The 13,382-nt window shown below is 35.8% G+C and overlaps 1 protein-coding gene across 1 annotated transcript; it reads right to left on the bottom strand.

The window, feature by feature from the left end:
* Positions 1-1,452: 1,452 nt before the first annotated feature.
* Positions 1,453-3,711, bottom strand: LOC127261281 (abscisic acid receptor PYL9-like). Its single transcript, XM_051289560.1, has 3 exons — positions 3,341-3,711; positions 2,606-2,821; positions 1,453-1,965 (listed from the first exon to the last, which is right to left on the bottom strand). The coding sequence occupies exons 1-3, from the start codon at positions 3,437-3,439 to the stop codon at positions 1,765-1,767; spliced, it is 516 nt and encodes a 171-aa protein (XP_051145517.1). The 5' UTR covers positions 3,440-3,711; the 3' UTR covers positions 1,453-1,764.
* Between the last annotated feature and the right edge of the window lie 9,671 nt (positions 3,712-13,382).

The following is a 13,382-nucleotide window of genomic DNA, read 5'->3' as shown; positions in this document are numbered from 1 at the left end:
AGATCATTATTGGATCTCTACACAATCACACTTAAACCTGTGGCCCAATTGAACCTACGTCCTAACCCTGACCCGTAACCCGGCGCCCGTGACCCGACCCAAGCTAGTGACCCATGTTTGTTTTACTAGACTTGCTCCTGGCTGTTTGATCTGCGTATTGAATCTAAGCCATCCATTCATTAAACCCTCCACATAAATGGTGGAGAGGGAGTGCTGGGCCGTTTCATTCACTCACATACATCTATGCATAATTTTTCTCTCTAAGCACTCTCCTCTCTCACGTCTCCTTCTTCATAGCGATTTACAGCTTGACACCGGCGCCTTTTCCGATCATCTGATGAGTCTTTCCTCTTGTTTTTGTGGAGCTTCCAAAGGCGTTTCTCCTTCCCCTGTGTCGATTCGAACTGCAAGGGGTTTGATATCAAGTTTTGCCTTCGGTTTGTATGGTTTCTCTTCTTTAGGCCACTGTTTTGCCGCACTTTGTTTTCCTTATCTTGTGGGGTTGTTTTGTTGGTTTAGGTTAAGGTTTAGGGCTGGTTCTTTTGAGTTTGTCGCGGTTTACTTGTGTTTGTACCGATTTTGTGTTTCTTGGGTGATTTGGGGGGTTGAGCCCAAAATCAAATCCTAGTTGAAACATTTGTTTGATTTTTGTTGTTTTATCTTTAATAAAATCAAGTTTATTTCGCATTTATTTTATAACAATATATATAAATATATGTATGTACTACTATATGAAATATTCATATACATATATATATGTACGTATGATGTGTGTATGTATTATGTAAAGTAAAGAAGTATTAAAGAGAGAGAGAAGAGATGGGTGATTGATGATGGCGTAAATAAAGTGTGTCTCGTTTCATCGCTTTCAATCATATTTATAGGTACAAATTACAGCAGGTAAATATATTTGAATGAACCACGTTGCATCCACATAAATGTCATGTAGTGTCTATGTTGACACTATATATGTATCAACACTCTTTTATTTTTTCAATAATATGAAAATCCGTAAGTATTTCCGGATAAAAAATCATCTTCACACTACCAAATCATACTTTTCGTCCTTCATATCACAAATTCATCTTCTCACCGTTAGATCATCCTTACTGTCCTAGACAAATCCCTTTTGAAACAACTTGGAGGTAATGTAAGGCGAACTCTAAAAGGGTAAAACTTTTACTACTCCAGTATTCAACGCGGAGTTTGACTAAGAGGCAAACCAACTTTTATTGACTTCACACCATGTTTTTTCTTAATGAAGTGCAGTGCAGTGCACTCACCGCCCAACCTTATTTATAAAAAAGAAAAGTACAATTATTTTTTAAATAATGCGATTAAAACAGTCGTGCATGAGTAGGTAAAGGTCATTATCCACAATTAATAAAAATCCCTATTTCCTTTCGGATAATAATGCCCACAAATTGAATTTCATTATAAACACCATAAACAAAAGCAAAGCCCCCTGAATTATTTGCACAAAAAACACACACATACACATCTCATAATGTTCAAATTCATTCATATGGAAATATTACATATTACAAAACTTATCCGAGGGGCTGTATACTAACTATATGTAAAGGTTACACACAACAACAAGTGAATAAGAGTGTTAAAAACTTAAGGCTATATAATATAAGCACTTTCGAGCCAAGAGGGTAGCCCAACAAAGCTCTATATATTATACAAGGAGGGATAGAGTTGCCGGGCTTGATTGGTTGCATTCTCGGCAAGAGACTTATGATCGTAGTTGGACAGGATTCACGGCCGGCTTTGAATTGCCATTCGTTCCGAGACATCAGCCAATGCCTTGAGGTTGCAGTTGATCAGGGCTTTCACAAAGTAACATGTCTCGTCCTGTGTGTTGCCTTCGGGCACATCAACTACAAACGATTCGATCACTAGAGTTACCGGCATTCCATCCACTGTCTCCGGATGGACAGTGGTGATCGATGAGTAGTTCTGCAAGAAAAATGGGATCAATCAATAAATTATCTAGTATAACAAAATCCCTTTTGTCGGGAAACATTACATTGATAAAAAGACGGAAAAAATTTCAAAAAATATCCCACATGTATACCCCATTATCACTTTTGTCTTATATTTATCTCGCTGGAAAAATATATCCCATATGTTTGCAAAAATCGCTATTTCCTATCATTTGGCTGTGCATGATCGAGCGTAAGGGCGCGTTGTGTGAATGTCACGCGCAGCCAAAGAACATAAATAGCAGATATATTTTGCCAGCGAGATAAATACATGACAAAAGTGATAATAGAGTATAAGCGTAGGATATTTTTTGCAATTTTCTCGTAAAAAGACATTGCATAAGGAAGAAACTGAAAATCCAATCTAATTATTAATGTTCTTTAAGAAAATATGATTTGGTGTGTGCAAAATCGAATTATGGAATCTCAAACCTTCGTAGTATCCATTCCAATTCTCAGGTTTTCTTTTCCTTTTAACATATGCTCAACTATTCTAGAATCAAACTAAATTCCCAAAGTAAAAGAAAGCTACAACTTTTACTAAGGGGAATAATTTACTTTATGAGGTTGTGGAATAGACAAGAAAAATATCTGCACAAACAATAAAATCTTACATTGAGCCTGTGATCGCCACCAACAAATTTGACACCAAGTATATGCTCCTGATCATCGAGCAGCTCCAACCTCTCGGTGCTGGTCGTGGCAGGAAGGCCCGACTTCACATTCACCTCTCGCACACTACCAATTTTGAGATCACCTTCCACTCTGCACCGGCTGACAAAGGGCTTGTATTTCTGCGGCTTGTCGAACCTTCTCACCAACGACCAAACCTAGACGAACACCAACAATGCTAGAGCTTTAATAAATCAGTTTGTCACACTAGATTTTATTCCAAGTTCCATCTTGAGTTCACTAAAGATCCACCAAAACCATAGGCTCTTCAATTATTAGTTTCTAGTTGTTTCATTTTCATACAAGAAAATTTGCAAGACTTAATCCTAGCTAGAAGGAGGAACATGAAGATCCTCACATCACATCTCAAGAAATGGAGATTTAAGTCAATAATTCTCCTTAATTTCGAAGGAAACAAAAATCCGATCCAATATTAACATAGCCAAGCAATAATTTAACTGCATCCACAAACAGAGTCTGTCAAATATTGGAATTTTTCTCAAGCATGGCATGGCATCTCCTCATCAAAGGGCAGAAAGAAACCACAAAAGTGCACAATCAAACAATTTGGAATCAGAATGAAAAGCGTCATATAAATAGATACACATATAATAGATGTGCAATTATTCCCAGAGACAAAACATCGAGCAGGTAGAGTGCAATAAAGAAAGAATTACTATGTCAACGGGAGCTTTGATGTGCTTGACAACAGATGAAGAACACTGATTCTCGTTGATTTGATGCCTGTGGTGCCTGGATATATACTGCGTCTCCATCTTATATATCTATCTATCTATCTATTCCCTCCCGATCAGAACAGCATCAATCAATCAAGACCAATTCCAAAACCAAAACCCAAACCCTAGAGAACCCAACTGATCCAACAGAAAGCTATTCCACGGCAATTATCAACCTCTGTGTGTTGTGGTGGTGGTGATAGTTTTGTATGTGGATGGATTGAAATGAATTTGGATGTAATCTTCAATCTACACACTGCTGCTAGTACAGGAGGATGAGGAGGAGTGGAAAGAGGAGCCTTGACTTGGAAGGATATCTAATTCAATAAATAATAATAATAATAATAATAATTTAATTTAATTTAAAATTGGGAAGTAAGCGTCTCTGTCAGTGTGCACCGACCTCTCCCCACATTGGGCGCCTTTGGGACCTACATTCATTACTACTTTCTTTCTAATTATTTTTAATCCATTATTTTATTCACAAGTTTCTTTTCAATTTTTATCCTAACTTTTTTTTTTCTTTTACCATATAGATAAATATATATATATATCCATTTTAATAATAAATATTTATTTTTCATATAATTTTAAAAATAGTATATTTTAATAATAATGAGTGATAATTTTATATAAAAAGACAAATATATTCTACAATATAAAAACGTGGATATACTAAATAAAAATGATAGATGTCAAATCTAGTTTGCAGAAAATAAAGTTTGATCGGAGTTTATTTAATGCGTACTTTCGGGTAGCGGTTGCGAATTTTTACATCATAAAAATATATATATAAAAATGAGAGTACATAAAAATTTTTAAATAACTGTCTTTAAGTCTAACCAAATTGTATCGAATCATACAACTATTCAAATTCAAAATTTTTACTATTTAATCCCAACTCAAAATTCAAACCCCAACAAACACACCCTTAATAGCAATTTTAAAGAGTTGACATAACTCTTTGGATGTAAAATTAAGAAGTTCTAAAAGCTCTTTTTTTCATTATACTAATATCCCAATTTCCACACCTTATTGGTACCACAAAAGTTCACACGAGAAGTATTCACAGTTTCTCAACTCCATTTTACTGGCGGTAAATTCTCTCTCTTTTTTTATTTTTTTTTATTTTTTTATCTTCTTGAATATTTATAATATTTTATTCATGTAAATTTTATGTATTATTAGAATAAATTTTTTGATAGATTTAGAATATTTTGTTAGTTTTGTAATTGTTAAAAAATTGTCAATATGTTTATACAATATTATACTTCCTTCGTCCGCTTCAAGGGTCACATTTACATTTTGCGTCATTGTATTTAATATTAAAAATATTTTTATATTTGTATAATTTTTTGTATAAATATATTTCTATTAGTAAATATAAGAATATTTTTAACTACTAATAGAAATATATATTTTTTGCAATTTTTTTTTTTAATTTGTATTACGTTTCGATATAATAATTAATATTCAAAGATCAACACGCAAATTATAAATGAGACTCTTAAAGCCGGACGGAGATAGTATGTGATATATTTATATTTGTATTTTATTATTTTCTGTTTACTTATTTTGATATTGATAATTTAATATGGATTTTATCTTTTTTATTTTTAAATAATTTCATGTGTTGGTTACATATATAGCATTAATATTTTATTATTATTATTTGAACAAATGTATGGTGTCAATAGCAATATTGATATTATATTATATTGGGATGAAAATATTATTCGCAATTCTGGTATAATAGAATATTATTGTGATCCCAAATATAAGACTTTTATTGGACGTAATAGTACACTTGAAAATTTAGAAAATATTATTTTTTATGTGATAAGAAAAGATTGACGTCAGTATTCTATTATTTTGAAAATGCCATAGAGTTGGGCGCATGACCAGGTGTATTCAACAATCAAGGTTAATTACCATCACTGTAGTTAATCTCGAGCAATTTTTTAAATTCAACCAATGATTACAAATGTTTGGAATTATTTATTGAATTCTAAAGAAATTCTGCAAATACAATTATTGATGCTCGAGCGTGGATTACAACATAAGATATGAGCCAACAAATGGTGATTTACTAATATTAGATATTGATTGTGAGGGAATCAATCAAGATGAATGTAGCGAGTTAAAATCACTATGAGACTCAGGTGATGAAATAGTAGTGAAAAAAAGTTGATGATAGAGAAAATGGTGAGGTTGCAGAATAGCCAGATCTAGGGCCAATAAGATGCCACGAAACACGTACCATCCCACTTTCAGGGGGTGAGATTGAATATCCCTCGACTAAATTTTTTCAGAATTTGAATCTGGAAGAGTTTCTACAAGATATATACGATACTCCCAGTTACAAATGAAATTTCTACACAAAAAATAATGTTGTTTTGATTTCTGCGATGACATTCAGTGATAAAAAGCAAATGCAGATGGCTATAAAGGATTACTCGGTGCGAGTGGCCGGGAGAGTATACACAGTGACAAAGAGCACCCGTACAATTTTTAGGGTAAAGTATAAGCATTATGAAAAAAATTGTTGTGGGTGGGGTGTGACTGCATCATATAAGCCACACTTGGAACGTTGACAATTTATTACGGTGATGTCTAATCACACGTGTATTCCGGATAATGCGTCGTTGGAACATAGTAACTTGAATGTTAACATGATAGCGGATTTGTTGAAGGGATTTGTTAGTAGAAATCCGAAAAACGAGGCGAATGTGAAAAGAGCAGTGAAAATATGATATGGTTTTTATATATCTTATTCAAAGGTATGACATGGATTAAAACGTGGAATTGAGCATGTTTATGGGACATGGGAGAATTCAGTACAAAAATTTTCAACTTATATAAAAACAATTCAAAAGTACATATCGAATACAATTGTTGAGTGGGCTCATATAGAAGCAACACATCAAGAGATATACACATTAGGATATGTGTTATGGGCATTCGGACTTAGTATTGAGGCATACCGTCATTGTCGGAATGTGATTCGTGTGAATGAGACTCATTTATATGCAAATTACAAGCATGTTATGTTGATTGCTGGTACTATAGATGCCAATTATCATATGTTGCCATTAGCCTTTGCCATTGTTGATGCAGAGAGTACTGAATTTTGGTTGTGGTTTCTCCAACTAGTAAGTAGATAATTTAATTTATTAAGTTGTAAATTATATATACTTTGAAATCTTTAGTAATGACATTTATTTGATTATTGTATATGCAGGTATATTGGGTAGGATAGGTATAAGACACGTCTCATGTAGTGAGCTTTGTTCTTCTGAGTCAGAATCTTCATTCCAGTGATTAGGGATTAGTCCTGGTTCTTCATCAATAAGGTCCTCTAAGTTGGGTCGATACTTTTTCCATTGATCTTGCATTTTTTCTAGATCATAGTCCGTGCGGGCTTTCATGTATGTCACGGCTTGACACTCACGATCGACAAGAGTGCATAATCTCGAGAAGACTGCGCACTGATTGGAGAATGTATGATCCCAGCCTAGGTCTGGGAGTATGGCTGTCACATGGTGTTCAATCAAATCCATATGATTATCAATGTCGCGATTTTGTATATCTTGAAGGGTCTCATATCCTTCCAGCACGTTTTCCATTAGACGAATAATACGATGAATGGTTTTTCTGCCTCGGCGTGGCCTCCAACCAGATGATTACCCACATAAAAGGGTTGAATAACACCTTGCCAATTGTTTACAGGAACATGAGGACGATTGTGTGGCATTTTAATAAATATTTTCAGGCGTGCTCAAGTTTTAATTTGTGGTTAAACGTTTGTTCGTAGATTTACAAGGGACTGCTAGTGTTTATAAAGGAGATGAGTTGGATCTGTTCCCTTGAGGGTCGGAGTTTTGGAAAGTGATCCTTAAGAAAAGGAGAAAAAATATATTTACTGAGTCAAGGTTTCCAAAATATTATAGAAAAGACTCTAAAACGGTTTTAATCTGAGACCATTTTTCCTCTGTCTTGGAAAGTCGCCTGGTGTTAGCAGCCGACTGGTATTGCCTTATGAATTGAGATCGGGCATGAACCTTCAGTTCTTGGTCCAAGTCGGCTTTATTTTTCTTGTACCGATCAATCAGGCGTTGTTCGTCACTTATGTGACCTTCTAAGACAATTTTTTCTTGATGGAGTGTTCTTAATTCCGCCTCCTTCTTTCGAATTGATTCATCTATGTTAGTCTTAGAACTAAGGAGGTCGTCCAGTCTTTCAGTCACTTGTTGAATAGATTCCCTGGTTTTGGCTAGGGAAACCTCCAGACTTATTTGGTCCAAGTTGGGTAAGGATGCTCCAACTGACAGGAGTTGAGCGAATAAGATGTCATTTCGAAGTTCAGATAGTCGCTCCATCAGTCGGTGAAAAATGGGGGCGGCAACCGATTCTAAAGAAATTTGAAATAAAAGGCCACCAATGGCTTGAACAAGACCGTCAAGCAAGTCTGATCCCAAGTCGGGGAAGGGTTGATTAACTGCCTGTGCAATTATAGTTCGGACGTCCGTCGGAATTGGAATAGCCGACAAAGGGGCTAAATCAGGACATCCCTGGAAGAATGGATGTTTATTTCAAATTACATGAAGCACAAATATCGAGAATTAATTGTGAAAATTTTACTTACTTCTGGACGGATCGTGGTCGCAGAAGGTGCCAGGATTGTTATAGGTCTGGAAGGATGGGCGACTGGTATTGCAATGGCCGATTCGTCGGCTGCATCAGAGATATCTCTGTCAATTGGGGCGACCGCCTCAAGAGAAGCTGCAGCAGAGGCGACCGCAGCAGAGGCGACCACGCCAGAGGTGACTGCGGCAGAGACGGATGCATGCGTGGCCATTGGCTCCACGTTGGGAAGAGATGGGTCTGAAGCGACATAAGGCAACCTACCCATCTGTGAGGCAGTCGCCTCACTGTTGGATGAAGTCCCTTTTGTTGCCAATTCGGCTGGTGAAGGCGCTTGTATTGAGGTCCGTCGTTTGGTCGGGGGTTCAGGTTCGTGAAGTTCGTTAGTTGGTGACTCTGGTGATTTGTTTGGGTTTGAAGCAGCCTGGACGGTCGCCCTGGCCGAGGTCGGACCTGAATATAAGAATGATGACTAATGAAATGTTAAGGAAAAAGTCAGATTAAGTTAGGATTATGAGAGCATGCCTGGTCGAGGTCGGGTCTTTACGGGTGACCGACCTGATGAACGGTCTTTCAAAGTCCGTTGATTTTCTTCAGGGAAGGGGATAGCTTGAGTCTGAGAAGCTCTTCTTTTCCTCGGTGGGGCGCCTGATCCAGTGCCTGGGGCGACCACTTTTCTTCGGGTGTTGGTCAATCCGGCCGCCCCTAAAACCAAGGCAGGCTGTGGTAGGAGAATGCTCAACAGACGATCCTTGTCAGGAGCAATTAAGGCCCAGGTGACCGACCACCATTCGCGGAAGGATTCAATTGAAGCTGGAAAGTTCGGAAATGAATGTAGGAGTTGAAAGTTGTGTAATTGGTAAGTTGGGATACATAAGGAGCGATTAATTCAGGGATGACTTTCCCGTCCGAACTTTGAATTATTAGATGTGGACAGGCGATGGAGCCAGGTAAGCCTTGTTAGCATCCGAATTGGCGTGCCAAAAACTGAGGCTGATAGCTGAAGGTATAAAACGCTTTGTGGCCTTTCTTATCAATTTTCTTACTGATAAATAAAGACCTGGGTTTAAGAGCAGCATCCCAGGAGAATGAGTAAGTTGGATGAGGAGGTGGGTCTAGTTCGGACAAAGGTGAAGATATAGGGAATGGCCAGAACAGGTCGGATGCATAACCGACATACCTTTTATGCATGTAAAATCGGGAGTTACTACGGTCATCGGCTAGAATGGCAGTTATGATAGGGTCGGATGCTTGGAGGTTGTTGCGACCTACACAAAGTCGGTTAAGGGCTATTCCCAAAGATTTGTCAGGTGGTGGAGCAACGGGGGGTTGGCCGAGTTGGAACGTTTCGGGGAAATAAAGACGGAACCACAATTCCAAGAACCAAAAAGGGCCCGACGCGGCGGTATCTAATTTTTTGCCATCCTTATCTGTAAGGCGGGTGCTAACCCTGGATAGCCCTTCAAAAAGATTGGCAAGGAAGAGAGTACCCAAGGAAAAGAAACGACCTGAGGCTATATGTATGGCCAAGTCAAGATGAGAGGGAATGACACATTTCAAAGGGGAAATTATGACATACTTACAGAGCCAAAAGAGCAGGAAGACAGTATGCTCACGGTAGATCACAGGGGTCCCGTCTGCTCCTTGCTGGTTGTTTAGAAATTTGGTCCAGCCCCATTCCTTTACGCCAGTCAGAGACCAGCCCAAATGGTCTGCGCTGGGCTCTTGCCCATCTAGGGCGCCCATTACAGGGTCTTCTCTCACAATTGGCAGATCTGCGATCATGGCCACATCCATGAGTGTGGGGCCGATGGGGGCTGTAGGAAGGAGGAAAACGGCCATCTCCGAGTGCCAGAATGCCGACATCGCCAAAAGAACTTTCTCATGTAAATGACATGGGAGAGTAGACAGAAGTATTGCCTGGTCGATTTGTTGGCGTTTCCATTGATCTTGAAAACGTTTTGCTATCCTTTTGTACCAGGTGCGGTAGGGATCTTTGGGATCCGTCAGGTGCGTTTTGATACTGTCATGGAGACGGATAGCGTTGTAGTTGGGATTATTGACAGCGAGTGGGTTTCCTGCCTCCAAGACCTCTCTCATTCGGTTGGCGTCTTCAGCAGTGGTGCAGTATGGGCGAATAGTAGGAGTGAGCATTTTCGTCGCAACAAAAGCTGTTTTTGGAACTGATCCGTCAAATGATTAATTTGCCATGATTTGGAGTTGCAGAGATTGAGAACAGCAAAAGCCAGTAGTGAAGATGGAGAGTTTTGTGGCACACAATGTGTTGCAGTAACTGGTTGCAGTTGCAGAGGCGGTTCCACAGAAGGGGTGTTATTATATATAGATTGCGAACTTCCAAACGGCGATTGAGGAATGGCGTTTGAAAGTCCGATGGCGGCGGGCAAGTTGTTACGTATGAAATTTAGAATTAGATTAAAGGGCCCAAGTTAGATGAAGATGTGGGCCTATAATTGAGTCTGTTAGACTAATTAAAGGGTATTTCAAGATAATTGGGTGAACTGGACGTATTTCTAAGAAAATAGGTGGGTCGGATGGTCCGCAGGTCGGATGGTCCGCAGGTCGGATGGTCTGTAGGTTGGATGGTCGCAGGTCGGATAGTCCGTAGGTCGGAAGGCCCGCGGTCGGATAAGCAGGTCGGTTGGTCTGCGGTTGGACGGCCAGGTCGGTTGGTTTGCGGTCGGACGGCCAGGTCAGTTGGTTTGCGATCGGACGGTCAGGTCAGTTGGTCTGCGGTCGGACGGCAGGTCGGTTGGTCCGTAGGGAGACGACTAAATCAGTTATTGTGGAGGTTGGAAGTTGCGGAGAACGAGTGAGAATAGTAGCTTGGTCGGTTGGGCTACGCGGGTAACAAGACGGTTGGGCACACGTGTCAGCAAGAGAAGAATTAGTAGGCAGTTGAGAGGAGGCGTTGTAACCGTTCGGCGACGGTTCCAAGTACCGTTTCTGAGGAGTATTTAAGGATTTGAGTTTATTCCGGCAAGGTATTTTCAATCATCTTCAAACGACAACAGAGTCAGTGATTTGGGATCATCATTTAATTTTCAGTTTGTAGCATTTATTGTTTCCAATATTTTCTTATGTACTGTACGGTGTTTAGAGATTTCTAATCTCAAACACTAATTATATTAAATTCGAAGATAATTTTCTATTTTCGAATTTTACTTTTTATTGTTGAAAAAATACATCAACAATTTTATTTTTTATAATTAAATTTTATTTTATATTCAAAATATTACATTAATATCTATTTATATCACATCAAATAATTATTTAAATTTAATTTTTTTAAAAGAATTCAAATTTAAAAATTAAATCCACAAACAAACACATCCTTAGCTATTTTTTTTTCTCCTTTATTAACAATGAAATTTATTTTAATTTTTAATTCTCTTGGAATACCCAAATCTTAGTTAGTTTACTTGTCAATCTCTATTTACGTAATTTTTCTTTTTTAGCTCCGTATCTCTCCATGTAATTATTATACTTTTTTATCTATAAAATTCCTATTTTACTCTCTAAATAATTTTCTATTTATATTTATATTTATATCTATCCAATGTAATCCAAAATCTTAATGTATATAATATCTAATTCTAATATTTTTTTTCTATTGAACAATATCGTGAATTGTAAATTATTATTATAATATTTCAGCAAAATAACAACGACAATGAAAATTAAGAGAAAACATATTTTTAGATTATTATAATTGATATTTTTTATAGGAGAGAAAAATACTTTTCAAATGAAAATTCATTTTTTACATCTTATATACTTAGGCATAAAGGTAATAATACTTTTCATAGAGTATTCAAAATACTTGTTGATTATATTATTTATACTATATTTAATTAAGAATACTTGTTGATTATATTATTTATACTATATTTAATTAAGATCAATATTTTTTTTTTCATAAATATTTTATATTATGATGTAAGAGCTATGTGTATTTTTGTATTTATTTATTTATTTATTTTTTGGTATTAATTTTTGCATATAAAATTAATGTACCAACTACTCAACAATATTTTTATGATTTATAATAACATATTAATTAGTTTTTATAAGAGAAATATTTCTTTAGACAAGAGAGAAAAATATATTTTCAAATAAAAATTTATACTTTTTCAACTTACACACTTTTTCTACCGAGGTAATGATATTATTATAGAGTATTCGAAATGTTTATTCATTATATTACATATACTATGGCTGTAAAAAATTAACCCAACTTTAATTTGTCCCGTAAGGGATGACCTGGTGGTACAGGGGTTGGATTTGTGACCGTAAGGTCCAAACCCCCGCATTTGAAAATTTTGTTAGTAAAAATTGTAATTTTTAATTAAATGAGTTAGATTCAGGTCAAATATTTTTTAATCCGCTTGTAACTTATCCAAAGCTGAATCCAACCTGACCTGATTCATTTGATAGCCGTAACTATTGTAACACTACATTAATTCAATAGAGATTCTATTTCCATTTGTATTTTGACATAAAAAAAAATAAATTATTTTGAATAAATATTTGTACTTTTGGATTTGACATTAGATACTTCGATATAGAATGACTAATATTTTTATAAAAAATTTTTAGTCTTAACTATATTTTATTTGACTTGAATTGTTATTTTATTACTCTCTCCATCCCGTGACAAAGTATCTATTTTTTTATTTTAATCTGTCCCATAACAAAGTTTTTAGTAGCTGTACTATTTGCCTAATATTACAAATACCCTTACAACTTACAATATATTATACAAATGTCATTATCTTTACATCACATGTACTAATAAATTATTTTAATCATTTCTATTTTATTTATACTATCTTCCAATATAATACTAATATTTCTAAAACTACGTGTAAAAAACAAATGATATTTAGTTCCGGGAGGGAGAGAGTATAAAATTTCTTACTATGAATTAAGATGTATTTTTATGTTTAATCACTTTATATCATTCACAAATCACAATATTTAATTTATTGTGATTTTATGTAGCAATGATTATATATTTTTGTTGTCAATAATTAATTCTATTTTATTTTTATATTTTAATGAATATAAAATAGAGTTCAAGCGTAAAAATTAGTGCCTCATGGGTGGAAAAAAAAAAAAAAAAAAAGAATTGATGAAAGAAATTAAATAAAGGTATGACAAGGTTTTCATGTTAATAAGGAGTGGAAAAAAATTAATATGTAAAAATAGGAAAAGATGAAATTAATGTACAAAGAAATGAATAAGAAATTGAATTAGGAAATTATTTGTAAGTTAGGCCTATTTTTAAATGGATATAATTACACTTGAATATATTAAT

Source organism: Andrographis paniculata, unplaced genomic scaffold (genome assembly GCF_009805555.1).
Source record: "Andrographis paniculata isolate CXL003 unplaced genomic scaffold, ASM980555v1 Contig62END, whole genome shotgun sequence".
Lineage (NCBI taxonomy): Eukaryota > Viridiplantae > Streptophyta > Magnoliopsida > Lamiales > Acanthaceae > Andrographis > Andrographis paniculata.
The sequence above is the reverse complement of the archived record's forward strand: the minus strand, read 5'-3'. Positions and strand labels throughout refer to the sequence as shown.

Bases quoted from the DNA above. Each gene is read 5' to 3' on its own strand.
- LOC127261281 (XM_051289560.1), bottom strand. From the start codon at position 3,439: ATGGAGACGCAGTATATATCCAGGCACCACAGGCATCAAATCAACGAG. The intron at 2,822-3,340 runs GTAATTCTTTCT...GTGTTCGTCTAG, and splicing joins TCAAAGCTCCCGTTGACATA to GTTTGGTCGTTGGTGAGAAG. The intron at 1,966-2,605 runs GTAAGATTTTAT...TTTTTCTTGCAG, and splicing joins GTGGCGATCACAGGCTCAAT to AACTACTCATCGATCACCAC.